General features: G+C 47.6%; 1 protein-coding gene across 1 annotated transcript in view; it reads left to right on the forward strand.

Annotated features, from left to right (window-relative positions):
- Positions 1–24,269, forward strand: part of LCP2 (lymphocyte cytosolic protein 2) — a 50,283-nt gene that overhangs the window by 14,734 nt on the left and 11,280 nt on the right. The window contains exons 4-12 of the mRNA XM_082456641.1: positions 8,268–8,333; positions 8,745–8,776; positions 9,374–9,411; positions 12,041–12,236; positions 14,427–14,524; positions 16,919–16,985; positions 17,087–17,174; positions 20,986–21,129; positions 22,492–22,543. Of these exons, the coding sequence (XP_082312767.1) occupies positions 8,268–8,333; positions 8,745–8,776; positions 9,374–9,411; positions 12,041–12,236; positions 14,427–14,524; positions 16,919–16,985; positions 17,087–17,174; positions 20,986–21,129; positions 22,492–22,543 (781 nt within the window). The remainder of the gene's footprint in view (positions 1–8,267; positions 8,334–8,744; positions 8,777–9,373; positions 9,412–12,040; positions 12,237–14,426; positions 14,525–16,918; positions 16,986–17,086; positions 17,175–20,985; positions 21,130–22,491; positions 22,544–24,269) is intronic.

Here is a 24,269-nt window from a genome sequence, read left to right on the forward strand (position 1 = left end):
CTATGAAGATGCTGGAAGGAGGGGATTTAGTCAGAGCAGTAGAAGAAAAGAGATGAGGAAGGCACTTTTAACTGGGAAGATCCTTTTTAATCTTAAGGCTGAGCTCAGCTGGCATCTGGATGTTTGAGAGCCAGGAGAAGGAGGTAGTGTGAGAAGCAACTGCTAGTTAGTGCAGAAGAACGATTCTAAACACTCACATTGGTGAGGTAGAGGTGTGGGATATTTCTTCAGTTATTTGAAAACTTAAACAACTTGGCCTGCAGTAAAATCCCCCTCTGATGTGCTTGAATGTGTGCCCCAGAGAAGCTATGGGGCCTGCCCATGGAACACGAAGGGTGAACGTGGGGAGTGATGGGGAAAGCATCTGGGGAAGGTCTGGGCTGCCCTGATTAGGTGACTCTGATAGTGACCGTCCCTGGCATAACTGTATAATGAGTACCAATTCCATCTCTACTTCTGTGAGCTCTGTGCCCGGGATGAGTCATAGACCACCCTCAGTTTCCAAGTCTATAAAGTGAAGGAACGAGTTACATGAACTGCATGGGCTCATTCTTTTAAAAGATATTATTAAAGATCTGAGCAGGCAGAGAGGAGAGCTTAGTGAGTAAAATGCAGGCTCTGAGGTCAGACAACTTGAGACTAAATTCTTCCATTCACTAGCTGTGAGTCTGTGGACAAGTTATCTGAGTTCCCTGAGCCTCAGCTTCCTCATCTGTAAAATGGGGACAATAATAGAACATATCTCAAAGGGCCAGTGGGAAAGTTAGAGGAAATAATGGGGAAATAATAAAATGGACTGAAGATGTGTTAGCTATTCTAACCATTTTATGCAAAATCCCAATGAGCACAATTTCAGATGTTTACTAATTATTTTATCCTGCTAACTGGGGAGGATGAAAGAATAGAAAAGCATGGGCTTTGGAGCAAGGGAGATCCAGGTTCTAAGGCGGGCTCTGCCTCCTACCAGCTGTGGGACTCAGGCAAGTTGCTTCAACACACTGAGCCTCAGTTTCCTCATCGATAGAAGAGGAAAGAAGGAACTCTTAGGGAACGGTGTATATGAAGGAGACAGCCCACATAAGTTGCCTGGCGCCGTCCTTGATAAGTAGAGATAGTCAGTGCTTATTTGTTCCATTCCCTTGTACGCAGGTTCGTTTGCCCTGGATCATTACCCTAAAGGGTTATAGAAAAGAAATTGTGTTTAGGTACAGCAGACCAAAACCAGATTACACTCCTCTGAATACCTCAATTTCCTTCCCTGATGCTTAAAAAGTCAGTACTAAATAGATTTTGTAAGCAGGCAGCTTCTGGCGAGGAAGCCTTCTCTGTCTGAAGATATAGTCACTCTCTCAGGACATAGTTTCTCCCACAGACATCAAGGACAATGTAATGGAGGAGAGTTTTAAAATAAAACAATGTCAACCTCGTTTTAGAGGACCTAGCCTGACACCAATGGTATAGCTGAGCGTGCTCTGGTTAAATCGATAGAACACGTGGTAAAATCTGCTGGTGACCATTTGGAGTTTTTATCTTTTTTAATGCTATAAGTTTTATATTTAAAATAATATAGTGTAACTTAAAAATAAGGAGAGGGCAGCAATGTGGTGGTGGTGTAGGCAGCAGATAGGCATTGGATGATTCTGTTTATAACATTAATGCACACTGTACCCATTTACCGATAGTGAAATTAGGCTGGGAAAAGCTAACATCCAATCAGAGAGGTAATGCAGTCATGCCTGTTGATTTGTCTGTCTTCTGATAAGGCTGTCGGTCTCCTAACCTCAGAGACAGCCTCCTGTCTCATCTACTCAATGCCTACCTAAGCTAGAAAGACAGCAGATGATGGGGGCGGGGGAAGGATGGAGGAGGGCCCCAGTGCTGAACATGACATTCTTTTTTTTTTTTTTTAAACATCTTTATTGGAGTATAATTGCTTTACAATGGTGTGTTAGTTTCTGCTTTATAACAAAGTGAATCAGTTATACATATACATATGTTCCCATATCTCTTCCCTCTTGCATCTCCCTCCCTCCCACCCTCCCTATCCCACCCCTCTAGGTGGTCACAAAGCACTGAGCTGATCTCCCTGTGCTATGCGGCTGCTTCCCACTAGCTATCTATTTTACGTTTGGTAGTGTATATATGTCCATGCCACTCTCTCACTTTGTCACAGCTTACCCTTCCCCCTCCCTGCATCCTCAAGTCCATTCTCTAGTAGGTCTGTGTGAACATGACATCCTTGTGCCCATGAAAGAATGTGCCCAGCCCCCAGCAGGATGGAGACGGTGACAAGGCCCCTCTGTCACACGCCCGCCCCGCTCCCATTCACTGGCTAATCCCTGTCGAGGTGCGCAGTCCCCCCCACATGAAAAGTGCTTCCTCTCCACCGACCGCCGCTCCTCCTCCCCAGTGTGAACCCAGGACACTTGACTTCTGGCTCAGCTCCATGTAAAAACCATCATGGGACCTTTGACACACACTTCCCCAGTGCCTTGCTTTCCTTGTTGGTAAAAGTGGGGATAATTCTTCTTGGCTACTACCCAAAAGGACTGTGGAGTACAAGTAAAATAAAACTTGTAACACTGTCGGGCGGAGGACATGCCTGAGAAGTGGGGAGACCCCGCTGTGCCCTCAAATTCTTGTTTCCCCCTCACGTGCCTGGTTCTACACAGAGGCCTGAGTCCTGAGGCTTATGTCCTGGCGTCTCCCTGGCTCCTCAGGTGATAGGACAGAACTTTAGAAGGTTTGGCTCTTGGTTCAAGGAGGCTGACTTTTTTTTTTTTTTTTTTAACATCTTTATTGGAGTATAATTGCTTTACAATGGTGTGTTAGTTTCTGCTTTATAACAAAGTGAATCAGCTATACATATACATACATCCCCATATCTCTTCCCTCTTGCATCTCCCTCCCTCCCACGCTCCCTATCCCGCTCCCTCTAGGTGGTCACAAAGCACCGAGCTGATCTCCATGTGCTATGTGCTGCTTCCCGCTAGCTATCTATTTTACATTTGGCAGTGTATATAAGTCCATGCCACTCTCTCACTTCGTCCCAGCTTACCCTTCCACCTCCCTGTATCCTCAAGTCCATTCTCTAGTAGGTCTGTGTCTTTATTCCCGCCCCTAGGTTCTTCATGACCATTTTTTTTTTTTTTTTTTTAGATTCCATATATATGTGTTAGCATACGGTATTTGTTTTTCTCTTTCTGACTTACTTCACTCTGTATGACAGACTCTAGGTCCATCCACCTCACTACAAATAACTCAATTTCGTTTGTTTTTATGGCTGAGTAACATTCCATTGTATATATGTGCCACATCTTCTTTATCCATTCATCTGTTGATGGACACTTAGAATGCTCAACATCATTAATCATTAGAGAAATGCAAATCAAAACTACAATGAGATATCATCTCACACCAGTCAAAATGGCCATCATCAAAAAATCTACAAACAATAAATGCTGGAGAGGGTGTGGAGAAAACGGAACCCTCTTGCACTGTTGGTGGGAATGTAAATTGATACAGCCACTATGGAGAACAGTATGCAGGGTCCTTAAAAAACTAAAAATAGAACTACCATACGACCCATCAATCCCACTACTGGGCATATACCCTGAGAAAACCATAATTCAAAAAGAGGCATGTACCACAATGTTCATTGCAGCTCTATTTACAATAGCCAGGACATGGAGGCTGACTTTTAAAGGAAGAGTTTTGTTCCTTTAAAGAAGGGTGACACGCAGAGCGAGAGCAAGTTTAGGACTGAGAACGTGGGCTGGGAGGCGGGACAGGGGTCACAGAGGTGGTGTCAGAGGACAGAGAGGCTTTGAGGAGCCGGAGAGGGCAGCGTGGAGCAAACGCAGACTTCTGCCCAATTCTGGGCGTGGGAGAGGCCAGTGTGCCCCTGAAACAGAGTCAGAGGAGCAACTCCCCATCTCCCCCCGAGCCCCCCGCCTCGTGGGAGACAGAGGAAGCTCATCTAAAGCTCAGGCTATGCAAGCTTTGGTAAGAAATACATTTAAGTTGTGTGCTGGTACATGTGACCACACGGGCAACAAAAATACAGTGTTCGTGAAATAATATCGACTCTTACTGTGTGCTGTGGGCTCTGATAGTTTCTATCTGTTCTGTTTCCTTCCTCTCTCCCTCCTTCCTCCCTGACTTCCTTTCTGCCTGCCTGTCTTTCTTTCATTGCTTCCTTCCTACTTCTGTGTGACCAGCAAAGTTGACTTCAAGACCCACTTCAAGACCCTCTACCCACAGCTGGTAAAGTACAGGGACCATTGAAAGGGAGCCCCAGGTCTACTGGGAGAACCCTACAGGGACCACATCAAGCCAGACAGAGACCCTGTATTCTGCTCCTGCCCCCCCGACCTCACTCCTCCTCCTCTTCCTCCGTCTTCTCTTCCTGGTCCTCCTCCTCCATTTTTATTTTTTTAAAAAAACAATTCCAAGAATACCAGAATGACAGCAGTGATTTCACAACCTTTGCAGACGGTAGGAATCACCCATGTTACTGGGGTGCTTGTGTAACTGCCACACCCCACCCGCACCCCGAGGCATCTCTCCTGGAGGCTCCGATGGGTTAAGTCACCAGTGGGCTCAGTGTCTGTAACATGTAATCTCTATGGTCAGGCCGGTCAGGGATTCTCTAAGTAGGGCCAACCCTCTTGTTTTGCTAATGAGGAATCGAGGCCAAGGGGGGTGGGCGGCAAATGCCTTGCCTGAGGTCACACTGCCCTTGGGCAGGATGCTGCAGTCAAACTCAACAAGGACCCACCATCCCACCCTCCGTACCTTCTAACATCACCAGAAGAGGCCTTCAACTGAGAAGTCAAAGACCAGCCCCCATCACACAGCAAGCTAAGGGATGCAACAGGGCTGGAACCCAGGTCATGGCAGGATTCTGTCTCCTGCCATGGCCTGACTTCCTGTGGAAAATTTCGCTCCACTTCTGGGGCTAAAACAGACGAAGCAGAGAGAACTGTGTCTACCAGCTGCCCAGCCCCCTCTGCCTTTCTCCCTGGTGCTGAGTGTGGCCTGGGGTTTGTGGGGAAGAGGGGGAATGAGTCATCTCCGGCCACTCACTGTCACTTGGTCCTCTGGGGATGTGGGAGTCGGGGACAACCTTGAAGGTTTGCACACACAGGTAGCAACAACCTCCTGCTCTGTCCACCAGCACCGCTGCCCTCTGCACTCACCCCCAGCAGTGGTCCCAGCTGACTGGGAAGGTTGCCCTGAGGCCCCCCAAAGAAGGAGGCCCGGGCTTCCCTGGTGGCGCAGTGGTTGAGAATCTGCCTGCCAATGCAGGGGACACGGGTTCGAGCCCTGGTCTGGGAAGATCCCACATGCCACGGAGCAGCTGGGCCCGTGAGCCACAATTACTGAGCCTGCGCGTCTGGAGCCTGTGCTCCGCAACAAGAGAGGCCGCGGTAGTGAGAGGCCCGCGCACCGCGATGAAGAGTGGTCCCCACTTGCCGCAAGTAGAGAAAGCCCTCGCACAGAAACGAAGACTCAACACAGTCATAAATAAATAAGTAAATAAAAGAACGTGAATTTCTAAAAAAAAAAAAAACAAAACAGGAGGCCCTGGGCGCCCGTGTTTGCTGCAGGCTGGGCTGCCAGCCCCTCTCTGGCTCTGCTTGCTCTCAGCTCTGTGTTGCTCCTCTGTGTGTCCTGTGGTTTGACATTTCCTTCCTTCACCAGTTAGGAGCCCAGCAGCTTCCAGCCTGGCTGCTGAAGATACCAGTAAGCAGAGGAGCTGCAGAGAGCAGGAGGTCTTTTCAGGATCAAAGCAGCTGTGCCAGCCCGTCAGGGCCTCCCCCCTCCCCCTCTCCCCTCCCCCTCCCCCCTCCCCCATCCCTCCCCCACCCCCTCCCCCCCCCCCACTCTGCAGGGATGTGCTGCCCAGCATCCCCCAGTTCAGGTCTTGCTGAAAAGTCACCTCCTCCCAGAGGCTTGCTCATTTTCGATTGCAACCGCACCCCACCTATGCACTCCTTCCACCCTCACCCAGCCCGCACCTCTGCTGCATGTGTGTACACACAGCTCTCACTTAGAATTTCACTTCCTTAAATGTTCGTTGTTTATTGTCTGTCTCTCTCCGCTAGCAAGTAAGCTCCTCGAGAGCAGGGATCTCTGTTTTGTTCACTGAGGCACCTTGAGCCCCAGCAGAGCTCCTGGCACTTAGAAGCCCTGGAGTGCGCGCTGTTGAATGAAGGCGTGACTGAATGCGGGTGGCGGCTGCAGCCATCACAGACGCACCTGGCCAGGGTGTGGGACACCGCACGTCAGAGGAGGGAGGAGAGGGACTCCCACCAGCTTCTCAAAACCATCGCTTAAAGGAAACAGAAGAACCAGGAACAAGTGCTCTGGAGGTGTGATCAGGAGGCCGCTGGGAAGCCCCATCCCCAAGCATCTCCCGGTGAAGTGTGAAATCCCAACAATGACATTATGATGGAGGATTAAACGCTGCCCTCTCTCCTTCTCTGTCCTCTAAAGTTCCCAGCGGATTTATTAACAATTCACTTATCCTGTCACTCGAATGAGTTGGAGGGTTCCGAGCAGCAGGTCCCGGGGAGCAAGGAGAAGTGGGGGGACTGGGGGCCTGGGGGATGATGGGGGACGCAAGAACTGGTGGATGCCAAGACTACTTCTGCTCACTTAGCAATTTTGCTTTAGGCCAAACTTGTTACCTTGAGGTGGTCACTTCAGCAGAAGCAGTGTAGACCCCGGGTCATTTCCAGAGGGGCTGCAGGCTCGTTCACCCCCAGGGGGCTTCTGGCATCAGGGGCATGAACACGGGATGTGGTGTGTTGAAAGTGTGCTGCTCTGGAAACTAGGGAGCCTGGCTTCTGGGGCTGGTGCGTGTGGTGGGGAGAGGGTGGCCCTCATCACTAACCCGCTGTGCAGGCCGGTCCCTTCCTCCGTCTGGGTCTCTGTGGTGCCATCTGTAAAATGATGTTGGACTAGATCACCTCTGAGGCTCCTCCAGCTGCCCCAAATCTCTAGGGAACATGAGCCTGTTTACTGATGAGGGCTCCCTTGGTCACAGCAATGGTGCGAAGGGCGGCTGGAGCTTACTGCTAGGGCATGCCAGAGGTGCCGTCCCATTCACAAAGGCCCTTCCTGTCCTGGGGTTTGGGGATTTGCTAGTTCACAACATCCAAGGAATAAGAGGGTCCTGGCCAAGGGTGGCCTCCGGGCATGGGTGATTCAGGAAGTCTCCCACTCTGCAGGCTGTGCCTAGATCGGGAACACTTCACCAAGTGTTTATAAGAATCCATGTCACCAAGAAGGAGTCAGGGAGCGGAGAACGGAAGGAGATTTCAGACCCAAGAAGCGCACGGGAGCTCTTGTCAAGAGTTATGCGGCGAGCAGCTGATTTCTCCAGGTCTCGGAGATGGTTTGAAGATTCTTAGAAGTTAGATATCACTACAGGGATGCCAAACCCAGAGTCAGGGGACCTCAGCCCCGGGGAATACTAACACAATAAAATACGCAGCGGTCATATCCAGATCATAAGGCTGCAGGATTTCAGAGGAAGAGGAGCCAGGTGTGAGCTGACCCGTCTCCAGTGAGGGGCTCTGAGCTAGACGGAGGCCCCAGCAGAGAGCTTCCCGAGCAGGAGCAGGGACTGGTAGGGGGATGGAGGTGACAAGTTCTTCAGGAGGTGAGGAGCAGAGGCCCCACGGGCAGGGGACTGGCTGGAGGCCAAAATACTGTATGCTAACACATATATATGGAATCTAAGGAAAAAAAAAAAAAAGGTCATGAAGAACCTAGTGGTAAGACGGGAATAAAGACACAGACCTACTAGAGAATTGACTCGAGGATATGGGGAGGGGGAAGGGTAAGCTGTGACAAAGTGAGAGAGTGGCATGGACATATATACACTACCAAACGTAAAATAGATAGCTAGTGGGAAGCAGCCGCATAGCACAGGGAGATCAGCTCAGTGCTTTGTGACCACCTAGAGGGGTGGGATAGGGAGGGTGGGAGGGAGACGCAAGAGGGAGGAGATATGGGGATATATGTATATGTATAACTGATTCACTTTGTTATAAAGCAGAAACTAACACACCATTGTAAAACAATTATACTCCAATAAAGATGTTAAAAAAAATAAAAATAAAAAGAGGCTGGCCAATATTGGCCCAGGTACCTGAGGTCACACAGATCAGGGAACTTCAGGGCTCAGCGGGAGGAAGTTTGGGGCAGCAGGGAGATGATTGTTTTGTCACCTCCCCTGTCCCTTTATCTTGTAGGATTCTCAGTAAGTTAAGTCAAGAAATCAACAAGAATGAAGAGAGAAGGAGCATTTTCACACGCAAGTGAGTGGGGCCGCTGAGGGCCTGGTGTCACTTTAATGAAATGCAAGGAGTTTTCAAACCCAAGTCTAACTTTAAATGGGAGTCACGGGAGTGGTTTTGCCCCCATTTCTGATCCGCAGTGATCCTTCAGTCCGGGTGTCCCCCCTCTCTGCCCTGTGTCTGGGACATCAGGGGAACTTCCCCTAGAGAGTCAGACAGTCACAAGCTCCCAGTTTTGCCACCAACATGGCTTTGGTGGTTTCCAGAATTTTCGGGTAGCCTGGACCTGGTTTCAGAGCAACAAGGACAGCGGTCCTGGGTGGTGAGACATACCCTCCCCCGGGGGGCTCCTCTTGCAGGGCTGGACTGAGGAAAGAGGGAGATCTCCCTAAGTCAGTAGGGCCATTAATGCAATGCTGTTTGTCTTTACAGACCCCAAGTCCAGCGGTTTCCTGAGGAAACAGGTAAAGGTCTCAGGGGTGAGAGCAAGGGCTTTAGGAGGTGACAGGTGCTTTGGTTCTCCTGTCTGCTGGTCCAGATTGAGGGGAGGAGAGATGTCACTATGCTGGGGCACCTGGCTATGGCCCCTTCTGAGCTGGGACCCTCTGCAGAGACACAGTGAGGGACTCTGTGGGGTGCATGGAATGACCCGGGCTTTGAACTGAGCACCTAAGCAGAGCCAGCCCTCCTGCTTCTGAGTCTTTAAAGCAATTATTCAGTTGTTAAATTGCACATCCTGTTAAAATGCAGATTCCTGGCTCCCACTCAGTCCTGCTGAATCAAAAGCTCTAGGGATAGGACCCGGGGTATCTGCATATTTTAAAGCACTCTCAAGTGACTTTTATGCATGTGAAAGGTTAAGAACCACTGCCTCTGTCTGGCAGAATGAGCCCCTCAAGTAGAAATTCTAGAGCTGATACTGAATTGTTAACCCCCAGGTATGTAGCATGAAGGCCTGGAATGGGGCAGTGGTGGGGAAGGATCCCGGAGTGGGGAGCGGCTCTGACTTTCCTTCTTGCTGCTTCTTTTGGTACCGATGCTGGTGTTATCCTCTTCCACAGAAAGCCACGAAGAAGACGACGGAGGCTGGTCATCCTTTGTGAGTATGGGGTGGGCCGTTCTTCCACCTTACAGCTGTTTCCAGAGTGCCTTTGTCATAAGGAACCAGCATGATGCTGAAAGGAGCAAGGCCCTGACAGAGCCACCCAGGGGTCAGATGATGTGCTCTGTGAAGGCCAGAGCCTTCTAGTAACTTTCTGGCTTTGCGATCCACGGCGTCTCTGGCCTCATCTACTCCCCTCTGCCCTTGTAGCACGAGAGCAGCTGTAGACGACACCTGAATGAATGGGCTTGGTTTTGTGCCACCAGCCCTTCACTGACAAACAACAGACAGTGGGCTGGACTTGGCCACGGGCTGTGGGGTGCTGACCACGCCGTTATCCACCGTGCACACCTCCACAGCAGGGCCCTCCCCCAAACCCCTCCTCCACATGGTCTACACTAAAGTAGATTTAAAGTAGCCTTTCTCATAGGCTTAAGTCCCCACTGGTGACCCAGAGGGAAAGGGAGTTCAGAATTAACTATCAGCCCTGGAAAGACCTCAGGGATGGGCCGATCCAACTGGGTTTTATATTTGAGGGGTCATGATGACGCCTTTCAGAGTCTGATGAATTCTGCACATCTTGTCCCCAGAAAACTGCATATGTAGTCACCACGCTTGAAGCCAGACTCAGGCTAAGAACTCCATTACGGCTCGTAGCCCAGTCTGCTCACTTTACAGATGAAGCAGCCAAGCCCGCTGGAGAAAGTAGAGCCACACATCTAGTTAGAGGCAGGCCAAGGACCCAGGTCGCCCACCCTCCATCCGGTGGTCTTTCTGGTAAGCGGCTGCCTCTAGTGCCTTTAGGAAGCAGGCACTAAACATCCCTTGTCCTGCTGGGATTCTGGTAAAAGAAAGCATTGAATTTGAAAAAAAAAAAAAAAATGTTAGCTAAGTCTGTGCTTTCTACATGAGAACGAAGGAATAGGACAGATTAATTTTGTTCCAAAGGAAAAATAGACCAGTTTCCCCCCAAATGTTTACATTTTTAGGCAGAAGCTGCATCTTTGCCGCTTCTTGCCATGCAGTCCCTCCCGTGAGGCTAGCCACCTCCATCTTCTCTGTAAACAGGGAGTCTCCTCTAGCCACTGGCTACAACATTTGGGGTTCCATGAAGTGCCCAGCACTGCACAGAGCACTGGGGGGTGATGGAGACGAAGAACCCAATTCTATGAGCATTTTATAGCTTAGATGACACATACACAGGGCAGAATATGATTAGGAACAAAAACACACATAGAAATATTCAAGCCAAATCACTGGGAGAAAATAAGTTTTCTAGAAGCAGAGAGGAAAAGTCTATTGTTGAGAAAGGCTTATGGGGTAAAGGCCTGGTGGAAAGTCAGGAGCCACAGGGCTGGGGTGTGCAGGCTGAGAGATTGCAGGGAGCCCCTCTAGGTCTAGGGGGCAGTCAGCAAGGGCTGCAGAGGCGCTGAGGCCGTGGTTCCGAAGTCCCTCCCGTTCATCAGGGGTTCCATCCTCTGTTCTCAAGTTATAGGAACACTGATGGCAGGACGAAGTCTTTTTTGGAGTTCAGGAAGGTACTCAACCTCATCTTCCAATATTAGAAATATACATATTCCGCAAGTCAAAAAATTAACACATGCATCTTTCACTTGAGCACCTTAGACAGGCTTCCTTAAGCCACCTAGTAAGGTTGTCAGGATTTCTAGGCTCTCAGTGCGCACCTTTCCTCGCCAAGTTGCAACCTTCTGTTGCTTCTTTCCACACTGCCCTTGACTTTAGAGAAATGCCCTGGGTTCATTTAGGACCCACTTGACCTTGACCTGAGAGTGATAAGCCAGTCATTGCTTGGCAGCTGATGGTGCCACTTTTGCCTGGGAAATCATTACTGTAACTGTCCACTTTCATGGGTTGCTTCAAAGGCAATCACCCAGCCCCCAGGGCTTAATTTCCCTGAGACCCACAGAGAAGCATACGTGAAATACAATAAATAATTTAAAATTTAGAAAGAGTCTCTTCCAAGAGAGCAGCTTCACACTCAGTGCCAGATGTCACGAATAATAAGCTGTTGTTTTTATACACTCAGCTCTCAGCAAAGGGACTAGCCCAGCCCTGACTATCCCCTCTCAGGCACAACTTAACCTGCCTTCTAGTTAACAGGCTTTGGTTGTCTGGTTTCCCCATTAGGGAAGAAAGTTTTGAGCATAGGCACCCTAAGAACAGAACTGACAATTAACTAGGGGCATCACAAACACTCCTGGTGTTTAGTCTTCCTCTTGGCAATGTCTGGAGTAAAAAACGTGTTTACTCCAAACAGCGGGCTCTCCCATCCCTCTGTTCCTGTATCCCCCTCATTTGTTCTGCTTTTCTCTGTTGTGCAAAAAAATGTAGAGAAAAATGCACTTGCCTAGTGGTCTGAAGACCTTGACGGGGGTCCCAAGTCTACATCTTGCTGGCGCTGTGATTTTGTACCCCCTGAGCTCAGTATCCTCATGTGTAGTGGGAGGACCATCCTAGTGCTGACTAGTGCCCCCAATTGAGGACCACTGTGAGGCTTGGCAGAGAGAGAGTAGATGCGGGCACGCCTACTGCCAAGGGACCTCTACACACCGTGTGGTCCCCATCACTGGTAAGCCGCCCCATCACAACATCACTGTGTTGGCAGGAAGATGACTATGAAAGTCCCGATGATGATCAGGATGGGGAGGATGACGGTGACTATGAGTCCCCCAATGAAGAGGAAGAGGCACCCGTGGAAGACGACGCCGATTATGAGCCCCCACCCTCCAACGATGAGGAGGCTCTGCAGAACTCCATCCTGCCTGCCAAGCCTTTCTCCAACCCCAGCTCCACGTACATAGGTAAGGGCCCTGGCAGCCCAGCCCCCAGCCCCCACTGATGTATGGGAGGCCAACGCCCATGCAGCAGAAAGCTTGGCATGCTGATGCCAGCTAACCAGCTGTGTGGCTTTGGGCGAGTGACTCCACCTCTCTGGGCCTCAATTTCCTCATCTTTGAAATAGGACAATACCAATACAGACCACATAGGTTCGCTGTGAGGATCAATAATATTTATGATTTGCAGACAAATATTTATGATTGCAGACAAATCATCGCTGATGGTGGGTGATATTGAACTGCCAGTTAAGGGTATTTGGAAGTAATAGGTTATTTTGAGTGTTACTTTGGTACTCAAGAGGACTTTCCTGTTCCTCCCCATCTTTGACCAATTCATGATTAGGTGGCACCACTACCCACAGACTGTCAGAATAAATATAACACTATTGAATGTGGTTTGGCCATAACTTTAATATCTTTAAACAGTATTCAAGATTTTCACTGTCTATCTGCTCCTGTCAGCCCATTTCTCCCTCATTCATTTATTCATTCATCCATTCAACAAAAATTATTGGTCTTCTATTATGAGCCAGGCATCATTCTAAATGCTGAAATTCAAAATCATCCGGAAAGAAGACACAGCCCTTGCCTCACAGGGCTTACACTCTAGCAGTGGTGGTAACAGAAAGTAGGCACATACACACTTGCATAATATCAAGGAGTGAGCTAGAAAGTTGATGATCAATATCACAAAAATTAATACCACGAATCCTTTAGGCTGTATAACACTTGGCAATTTTAAAGCCCTTTCACGCTCTGTCGACATTTCATTTTGTGTTTTGAAGCACCCTGTATGATACAGGCAACAATTATCAAGCCTGTTTCATATATAGGGAAATTAAGACCCTGAGAAGAAACAGGTAACTAAGTCGTTGAGTGCCTCATACATGCCAGTTCTGAGCGTACAGAATGAACGAGATGGTAGACAGTCCTCACCCTAAAGAATTCATAGTCCAGGCAACATCAAACAAATGAGTCGCAAAATGACTTAATTAAACCATGATATATACTCAGGAAGACAAGCGCGGGAGACGAGGCTGGGGCATATGCCTGATCTGGACTTGCTTCCCTGAGGATATGATATTTAATCTGAAACTTAAAGGGTGAACAGGAGTTGGCTAAGTGAGCATAGAGGTGGGAAGGAAAGAGCATTCTAAGCAGTGGAAATGGCCGTGCAAAAGCCCTGAGGCTGAAAGGAGCATGACGGGTCAGAGGAGCTGACAGATGGCCAGAGCGGGTGCACTGGTATGAGATTAGACCAGGCTTGCTGGGTTCTGAGCCCCATTCTCTGTGGAAGAGTGCTGCTTCCCCAGGACTGGGGCTAGGGTGAGGCAGAAGAGGCAACCAGGGCACAAAATGTAAGAATGCTGTCACTTCCTCACAGTCTTGGCCTGGCCTTTCCCTGTCAAAGGGATGGAACACTGCCAGCCTATCAACCTGGCCTGGGGATACTTCTGTGATGACCAGAAGGATGTGAGTTTTTGTTAAGAGTCTGTGGTTTGGTTACAGGAGTCGGTGACTGGCTCCTCCCTTTAAGAAAGGAGGAAGTGGTGGGGGCGGGGGGGAGGGAGGACAACCCAGAGCACTTGTGAGGGGAAGGAAGGGGACCTAGGACAGGATCCTCATGAGCCATGACAGTGGATTTCACCTTGCCCAGGCAGCGGGGTGTGCCTCAGTGTATGTGTCTCTGTGTGTGTCTGCGTGTGCATGTGTGCACATATGCATGTGTGCATTTGTGTGTCTGTACATGTTTACTTCTGTACAGTTTTGTCTGAAAACACTCCCTCACGGTTCTGGCTGAATTAATTACTAAGAGGCCTTTTTTCATGCCTTCATCAACAAAACCTCTGATGAATACCTCTTCCCCAGAGGTCAGGTGAGTGTTGCTCCGAAGTATAAGAGTAAGACAAACTGGGCAGGTACAGAGAAGGCAAGGGGCCAAGGACTCCCCACCCTGTATGACCCAGGTGTGGGCACATCCCTGCCATGTTGGCTCGGGCTGGCCTTGGTGCTAGGGGGTAGTCTGTGGGATCCAGCAATGCGGAGATGCCCCCAGCCGGCGCTGGAGGGGTTCCTGGAGAGCCCTGGGTGTGGCCCACACTCGCCTAGATGTAGCATTTCTCCTTTCATTTTAATGCCTTTGCGTTTCCACAGACCGGCCCCACTCCGGGAAAGTGCAGCAGCCGCCCGTGCCCCCGCAGAGGCCGATGGCCGCCATCCTTCCTTTGCCCGCCGGCGGCCGGGCTCATTCGGTAGGCTCCATACTTTCTGTTATGCCACTTTGTGTCCACTCGATGATTTCCTCTGCAGAGAGAAAAAACTACAGACATCTTTATGCAATTCTAGCCAGTAAGGAAAAGTTATATGTAGGCCGGGAAAATGCATTCCCAAGTACTCACAGTGGGCTTTTTGGAGGATGAAATACTAGTGATTTTTATACACATCATAATGCTTTTATCATCGGTATTTTCTCTTTACCATAAACCATATAAGCTATTTGTATAATAAAAAGTCTCCTTCTAGTATTCATTGTGCTATTTTTTCTGACTTTTGAAATAAGTGAAAACTGTAAAATAAGCTAATGGCACCTACTAGTATTTGGGTCCCCAGCCTTCCCTCCTGCAAAAAGACTTGCGCCACCTGCTGGCCAACATCTGAAATTCCACCGACAAAAGGTTTGAGAACAAAACGTGCAATGCCATGAACCCAGGGAGAGAAGCAGCAAACTCCCTTTCCTCTTTCTTCAAGCTTACAGTCTCAGATCCCGTGGTTCTACATAACTAACAGGCACACCTCGTTTTATTGCATTTTGCTTTATTGCGTTTCACAGATATTGCATGTTTTTTACAAATTGAAGATTTGTGGCAACTCTGCCGTGTCAGATGATGGTTAGCATTTTTTAGCAATATTTTAAAAGTAAGATATGCACATTGTTTTATTAGACATAATGCTATCACACACTTAATAGACTTCAGTATAGTATAAATGTAACTTTTACATTCAGTGGGAAATAAAAAAAGTTGTGTGACTAGTGTTAACGAAAATTCAATTAACAATCAAACTAAGAAGAAAACAAGAGAATTTTATTTGAGCCAAACTGAGGATTATAACCTGGGAGACAGACTCTCAGAAGCTCTGAGAACTGCTCCACTGGTCAGGAGCTAGAGATTCAGTTTCATACATTTTTGAGACTAAGAATCATGTATCATATTGACAGGTTAGTATTAAACACAAAGTTCATCAGAGATATTTTGGTCAGGTGTGTACCTACAGAGTGAGCCTTTAGGTCAGTGTGACTCCCTGACAGGATGAGAAAGAAATACTAAACTTAAAAGTCACAATGGTGGTTTCAGAAGAAACCATTTTTCTCAAAGTTTGTTTATATCCTCCTGCCTTGAGGAGATCTGGTTAATGCATAATACAAATGCACATTGCATAGGAAACGCCCATCACCAATGGGGGCATATTATATGTGTTTCAGTTCTGATTTAGTTTGATTGTCCTGTCATAGAGAAATTTATGATTTTTTCCTCATCACTAGGCTTCTTTTGATTTTTGCTTTATTGCGGTGGTCTGGAACTGAACCCGCAATATCTCTGAGGTAGGCTTGTATCCAGAGAGGCCCGGAGAAGTTCAAGATCAGGAGTCAATAGTTGGAAATGTGCTCTCTTCATAAAGGACCAGAGCACTTTGACAGCTGTGGTGAATGCCAAGTGTCAGGGCTAGAATGAGGGAGAGGACATATTTTCCCCAAAGCTCAAAATCCAGATCACCCCACAGTTTGGGACACCTCATCTAAGAACAGATGGCTTCCTCCTGCTTTTGCAGTTTTATTACAAAGGGGGCTCATGGAGCTGAATTTATCTACACATGCATTTTGCTCTTGAAATCTGTACCGCTTCACCTCACTCTTGGGATGCAGAATTCATTCATTCAATCTACAGACATTTATTGAGCCGCAGTGCCCAGCAGTGTTCTAGCTGCTGGGAATAGAGTGTGAACAAGACAAATAAGATCCCTGCTTTCATAAAATTTTTATTTGGGTTAGGGGTAGATGGATGATAAACAAGTATAGAGATGTATAAACAAGGTAATTTGAGTAGTAACGTGTGGCTAGGGAGACAGAAGACCAGGGAACATGATGGTAGGTGGGGAGGTGACATTGAGCTGGCCAGGGTGAGCCAGCTGTGGCGAGAGCTGGGAAAACAACATCCCAGGCAGAGGAAAGCACAAGTACAGAGATGCCAAAGAGTGCATAAGCTTGAGATTTTGCAGGAACTGCAGGAAGATACTTATGGTGAGAGTCCAGTGGGCACTGGAGAGAGGAGTGTACAAAGGTGTTGGACGGGTGGGTGGAGAGGGGGCAGCTCAGGCAGAGCTTCGCGGGCCATGGTGAGTTTTAGGTTTGTTCCTAATGTGATAGGAGCAACTGAAAAGCTTGGCAGGGGAGTGACATGCGGAAAACACTCTCACAGTGTGTGGGACAGGGAGCTCAGTTCAGGTGAGAAATGGACAGGTATATGTGTGAGTGGAACATGGGGGTGGAGAAAAGTGAACAACTTCACACCTATTTAGGCGGATAAAGCCCTCAGGGCTTGCTGATGGGTTGGAAATGCTTCCTAATACGTGGATTTCTTTTAAAGCAGCCACTACCGCCACCCCAGCTCAACCACGAAGAGCCTAGCAGAAGTAGAAACCAAAAAACAGCAAAGCGTAAGTACAGGGGCTGCCCTCTCTTGCCCACCAGCCCACCCGCACCCCTCCCCCAGCCAACTGCTCTCTTCTTTGAACTGACTTCAGTGTTTCCCTTTCAGTCCCTGCTCCTTCCATAGACAGAAGCACGAAACCACCCCTAGATCGTTCCTTAGCTCCGTTTGACAGAGAGCCCTTCGCACTAGGTTGGTGTCTTTTATATTTGATGCATAGTAACAGTGGCCAACATTTATAGAGTGCTTACTGCATGCTTTTCACAGGGACCATCTCGTTTAACTATCCCCACAATCCTATGAAGTGGGGACTATTAGATCATCCTCATGGTACAGATGAGGAAACTGAGGCATGAAGAGGTAACTTACCAAGTTTACTCGGCTACCAAGTGATGGGGGTGGAAACCCAGACTCAGAGAAGCCTGATGTAGAGCTTCTGTCCTTAGCCCCGCGCTGGGCCTGCTTCTCCATGGGTGCCATCTGTGTACACACATCCATCCCATGTCCTCCTGAAGGAGGATGGGGAGGCATCTGGGCTAAGAGGCAAGAGGCCTGGGAGAGCTGTTGTCGGCTGCCTTGGCTGCTAACTTAGCAGCTCACTGACCACAGGGATGTTGCTTTTTCAGAGCTGTCTCCTTATTTGTCAGGTGGGTGCCCTGTAATGAGAAAATACTTTATAAAACTCTAAGGTGCTATTCAAATGTCAGAGCTGTCTTTTGTTGTATGGGTGGTTGACCAAACTGTAGGTATACTACAGTTCTTTCCTCCAGAATTGGCCCAGAGTATTCTTGGATTGCAGTTACCTCTACATAAAGCTATTTTTAATCCAATTCTAAAACTTAGCTACAATTTATTGAGCACCTACTATGGGTCAAGTGCTTTACCTACCACAAATAAGTTACAGTTGTCTCTCAGTATCCGTAGGGGGAATCCCTGGATCCAGGATCCCTGTGGATATCAAAATCCAGGGATACTCAAGTCTCTTACATAAAATGGTGTAGTATTTGCATATAACTTATGTACATCTTCCCGTGGACTTTAAATCATCTCTAGATTACTCATAATACCTAATACAATATAAATGCTAAGTAAATACAACATAAATACACGTACATAGTTGCCAGTGCATGGCAAATTCAAGTGTTGCTTTTTAGAACTTTCTGGAATTATTTTTCCAAATATTGTTGATCTGAGGTTGGTTGATTCATGGGTGTGGAACCCACGGCTATGGAGAGTTATCTCTACATTATCTCTAGTCCTCACCCCCGCCCAACAAAGAGGGGGTATTATCATCCTCACTTTGCAGATGATAAAGCTGAGGTTCAGAGAGGTTGAATAAATTTCCCAAATTTGCATAATTAGGGAATTGCAGGATTTGAACCCAAGTGTTTCTGACTTCACTGTGGGTGCCCTTTTCCACCACATAATGCTGCAGTTGGAGACACTGGATTTTCCTTGCCGTGGACTAGGGAGTTCTGGGCAAGGAGCCCTGGGCCTTGAGGGGTAAGGAGCCTGGAACCCCCAGCCCACCCCAGCCCTTCCTTAGCTTCCCGGTGAGCAAGGCATTTAGCCTTTGTGGCCTCAGTTTCCTCTTTTGTCGGCAAAACAACTTTCAGTTCTTGGATTTGATGCCACTGCTTGCTGCTGTTTCCCTGAACTGTATCACAGCTCTGCCGACTCATGCAAAGCTATGTTGGCTATCTGAGTTTCAAATGGCCTGCTGCAGAGGGCTGGACAAATTACGTGAAAATGAAGTCCGAGAGATTCGACTTCAGACCCCAGCCCTGCTTACTACCATGAGTCAAAGCATCAGAAAAATGGAATACTGATGTCAAATCCTTCAGGATCACTTCCTGAACAAAAGTTACCCTTTTAAAATATTTTTATTTATTTATTTTTTTAAAGACACCTTTTCTTGACAGTACCAGCTCTACCCTTGAATTACTCCCTTATCCGTGATGTTTTAGGAGAATTAACCTCTTACAATGCTCAGACTCTTATCGGGAGACTCCTAACATGCCCAGGGAATATGCATAAATCAGCACATGTTTTTAAAAGAAAACCTATTTATTATAATGATATAATTTATATCATTATATCTAATGATATTAATTTAAGTTTTCTGGGTACCCCTCTGAAGTAGGGTTTCCACCTCAAACCAAAATTTTATAAATAATGAACATATTTTTTTTCTTTTAAAGTTTTTTTTTTTCTTTTTAATTTATTTTTGGCTGTGTTGGGTCTTCGTTTCTGTGCGAGGGCTTTCTCTAGTTGCGGCAAGTGGGGGCCACTCTTCATCGCAGTGCGCAGGCCTCTCGCTATCGCGGCCTCTCTTGTTGCGGAGCACAGGCTCCAGACGCGCAGGCTCAGTAATTGTGGCTCATGGGCTTAGTTGCTCCGTGGCATGTGGGATCTTCCCAGATCAGGGCTCGTACCCGTGTCCCCTGCATTGGCAGGCAGATTCTCAACCACTGCGCCACCAGGGAAGCCCTAATGAACATTTTTTATACCACCCAACTCTCTCCCACTAGGCAGTGAGCTCTTCACAGTGGAACAAGATTCTTAGGGCCTATCATGGGCCAGGGATGTATTCAGTCTTTAAGGAATAAATCATGTTGCGAAAATACAACTCCAGACAGATGTATCACCATTCACCCTAGGGTGTTAACTGAGCTGGGGGTGGAGGGAGGGGAAGAAAGAGGAGCTATCTAACAATTGTCAGCACCCATGGGTCACTGCCTGGCCCTGCATATAAATTGTCACCTGATCCTTATAGCAAATCTATGCAGTTTTAGCCTACAATTCTTATAGCAAACCTATGCAGTTTTAACCTATAATTCCCATTTTACAGGTGAGGAAATTGAAACTCAAAGACTTTAACTTGCTCAAAATCATACAGGATTTGCTTCTAAACCTGGTTGAATCCAATTAACTTATGCTTTTATTACATTGAAGACATAGGGCATATCTACTCAAGGGGACTTCAGACAGAATAAAAAAATACTTTGCTTTGAATAACTTTGCAATGCAGAGTTCTCAGGTATGCCTAGTATTTCTTCAGGGAGCCTGCATGTCATCTGTTCCAAGAGAAAAGTAAAAGGAAAAAAGGATGGAAGGAAAGAAGGAAGGAAGAGGGGAGGGAGAGAGAGAGAGAGGGGAAGATAGAGGGAGAGGGAGAGAGGGGGAGAAAAAGAGAGGGAGAGAGGAAAAGAAAAGGAAAGGAAAGGAAGGGAAAGGAAGGAAGAAAGAAAGAAAAACAAAAACCAAAACAAAATGATTTGCAGTCCACCAGGAGAATCTCCTGAAACCCTGTACCCCAAGTTAAAAACTTTTCCAGAAACTAAGTGTAATACCTTACATAATGGCAAATGTACCAGAGGACTGAAGGAAAATTAACCCCTCCATGGCAAATGGGTTTATTTCAGATATGAAAATAAACTCAGGCTGTACAAAGAAGTTCTGGACAAATGAAAGAGGCATAAAATCTCAAGAGGGCATTAATCCTTTTCATCATCAGTTATATTTAAAAAATAAATTGGAAAGAAGCACAGAACCCACAATACTGTTTGTATGTACACAACACTGTGTGACCCTTGGGCAAAGTCATTTAATTTGTCTGAGCCTATAAAATTAGGTGCTCGGTAAAGGACACCTCCAGGTCTATAGTCTATGATTCCTCAATGCTAAGACCCAAGCAGCCCTCCAAGGGGCTCGGATTCAGGTTCATCAAACAATGTTTTAATGCTTAGCTTTTAAACTCAAGGCTTACCTGCTGTTTGTCACTTACAGGAAAGAAACCAGCGATTTCTGACAAGGTAAGCTTTCTCCTTGTTTTGTTTCGTTTGTTTTCGTTTTTGTTCTGTTTTGTACCTTGTCTTTATTCTGTGGAAAGTGCTGAGGACACTCACACATCTTCCCTCCTGCCTTGCAGCTCTCCGCCCCAGCGGGAAGGTGAGTGGTTCTGGGCACCTGCGTGAGGGTACGTGGCACGTGTTGTAAGACTCTAGTTTGTTTCCCACACATCCTTTCTCTCAACTCTGCAGGCCTCTCGGGGAGCATTTACCCAAGATACAAAAGCCCCCGTTGCCACCAGCCATGGAAAGGCACGACAGGAGCAGCCCCCTGCCAGGGAAGAAGCCACCTGTGCCAAAGTAATTGTCTTCTGTCGCTTGAGCTTGTCGTGCAGAGGGGGTGACGTGAACTCCTGCCTTGTAGAAAGAGCTCTTCGTAGGGACCCAAGACCATGGTGCTCCCGGGTGGGAGTGGACTCATTTTGCTGCTGGGGCTTGAGGAGTGTTCAGGCTTCTCAGGTTGGATGTAGAGTGCCTGGGTCACTTGGAAGGAAGTGGCAATCTAGCACAGAGAGGCGTAGAGAGATGCTTCCTTGGGAGCACAGGAATGACTGCCGTTTGCGGAGACCTTCTCCTCAACCAGTCAGATTTTTGGTTGCATTTTCCTTCCATCACAAGGTGTAGGAACTATACCTACCATTTTGTACTTCCATATGGGCAGCGGAGAGGAAATCACTGTGGGAAGGTTTAGGTCACTGTTAATGTCTTCCTCACTGCTCAACCACGTTTTATGGTGACAGAATACCAAAGTCAGTTCTAATATTTCTAACTTTACTATACAGTCTTTCGGGGCCTATTTAGCCAATGGCACAAACATATCTGGGGTCGGGCCCACTTCCGCTCCTTACTAAAGACACAAGCAAAGCTTCCGTTGACCTCACCTGTGCAATCAGGATTCATAACTATGGCCCTTGCTTGGCCAGTGTGAGGACTAAATCAGGGCCAGGATCAGGGTGCATCAGTAAAACCTCAGTAACTGAGTTAATATTTTAGTGGACTATTCTGAAAAATCAAAATGAATGTCAAAAATATCATAATGAACAAAATATCAAAGTTTTAAATAAACACAGGATGCGATGACGTGAGGCATCCGACAGGAGGCGCTCAACAAATCGTCCTCCTCGTGTCCCTCTCTCTAAGGAGAACATGAAGCGGGCCCAGGCAGACAGTTGCCCACCACAGCTCTAAGGCCGCTGTCATCAAATCTGTTTGACCAGCTCGTGCATCAGGGGAAAGTCCCAAAGCAGCAGCGTTTCCCAATTATCTTCACTTCACAGGAAGGGTGAGCCCCAAGGTGGCTGTTTTAAAATATCAGCAAAGGAGAATGTTTCCTAAAATGTTTTTATTTGCTTGGAGAAACATCTACTCAGTGAAATTTAATAGCTACTAAGAGTTAGTTTGTTGATTAAACATTTTTTTTCTTTAATGTAATGATTTGCAGCAGTAGCTAAACAGAATAAAGGTTGTCTAGCTCAGTTCACAATGATGATAGAACATGGAGTCACCAAACCTCCCTCTCCCTTGCTTTTCTGCTGGGGATTTTGCTTCCCATTTTATCATGGCTCATGGGTTTGATTTCTCATTATTAGATCAAGTGAAACTATCTATATTCTTTGAAAGTCTTTATGCTCAGTTCTTTTCCTTTGCCCTGATTCATTTCAGGCATGGATGGGGATCAGACAGAAGAGAGAATGTAAGTACAAAATGTCATGTGGTGAATGCTTGGCACAGGGAAACCGGTGTAGGCTCTGAGGAGGTCGAGGCTACCTCTGCTCTGCCTTCACTGGAGTCCAGCACTGGGAGCCAGGCCTGCACACAGTAGGCTCCTGAATACCACTGCCTGGTGGGGCCTCCATCTTTCCCTCCTGCCCACCATGCTGCACTGCTTAACTCCTATCCCTCTGAAGCTTCCTAGGGAGGATGGGCGAATCTCAGCCCTATTACCAGGTGGTAATTAGCAAGATGAAGGGGCAGTCGGTAGAAGGGAGAATAAAGGGAGAGTCTGGGCCTCACAGCAAAGTTTCCTAGGCCTCTGTTTTCCCCTTTAATACCTCCATGGCCTAAGAAAGAGGGGAAACAGCATTTATTGAATGCCTACTATGTACATGTTACCAACCTAGCTACTTTTGACAAGCTGTTTGCCTGGGACTTGCCCAGTTTTAGCAATGGAAGTCTCACGTCCCAGGAACCCCATCAGTTTCAGGCAAACAAGGACCAGGACAGTTGGTCATCCCAGCTTTACATATGCTTTGCATTTAATGTCCCTGTGAGGAGTCACTGTTTCTCTTTCACTAAGAGGAAATGGAAGCTTAGAGGAGTAAGATACTCACTGTAAGTTGCACAGCTAGTGAATAGGCAGGATCGAAATCCAGGTCTGTCTGATTTCCTCTATACTGTAAGCTGTCTGAAGGCCATCACACCCCTGCCATGTGCAAGGGCTCAGCCCACAGGTGCCTGGTGTTTCATAGCTCTGTGCTAGATGCTGTGCTAAGATATGATGGAGACAGGCAAACCCACGGACAACATGCTAAGGAGCATATGATCACAGAACAAGCTACAGAGGCGGAGGGAAGAAAGTGATGTATGGGGGTTGAGGAGCCAAGGGTGACTTTTAGAGATGTGGCCATTGAATGATGGGAAGGACATAGGATAGACACCCCAAGAGAAAGCTCAGTGCATTCCAGCCTCAGGAATGTCCTCAGCAAAGGCAGGTGAGTGGCGATGCCCGTGGAGCCTGTGGGGACGGTGAGGACAGCAGTTTGGCTGCAGAGCTATAGGGACAAAGAGGAGATAAGGTTGAAAATGAGGGTAACGTCACATTCCTGAGGCTCCCTGTCTCTGGAAGGATTGACACTTGTTGTCATGAGAATCCAGAAGTCTTATATTTTGGACCAGCGGAAACATGGTTGCAGAAGTGTCAAAGACCAATTTCATTCTGGGGATTCCCTGAGTCCATGTGTATTTATCTATGCAGCCCTTTGCTGGGACTCCTTCCCAGTTGGCCAACTGGGATGAGTGATTCTGGCGATGATCCTTCTTGCCTTATCTCAATGGCAGGACTAGGGACAGCAAACTTTTTTTTTTTAATTAATTAATATATTTATTTATTTTTGGCTGTGTTGGGTCTTCGTTTCCGTGCGAGGGCTTTCTCCAGTTGCGGAGAGCGGGGGCCACTCTTCATCGCAGTGCGCGGGCCTCTCACTGTCACAGCCTCTCCCGTTGCAGAGCACAGGCTCCAGATGCGCAGGCTCAGTAGTTGTGGCGCACGGGCTTAGTTGCTCCGCGGCATGTGGGATCTTCCCAGACCAGGGCTCGAATCCATGTCCCCTACATTGGCAGGCAGATTCTTAACCACTGCGCCACCAGGGAAGCCCAGGGACAGCAAACTTTACTGAACACTCCACATATACCAGGCACAAGTAGTAACTAATTTGATCCTC

This window comes from Balaenoptera physalus (genome assembly GCF_965194825.1).
Source record: "Balaenoptera physalus genome assembly, chromosome: 3".
In the NCBI taxonomy this organism is placed as follows: Eukaryota; Metazoa; Chordata; class Mammalia; order Artiodactyla; family Balaenopteridae; genus Balaenoptera; species Balaenoptera physalus.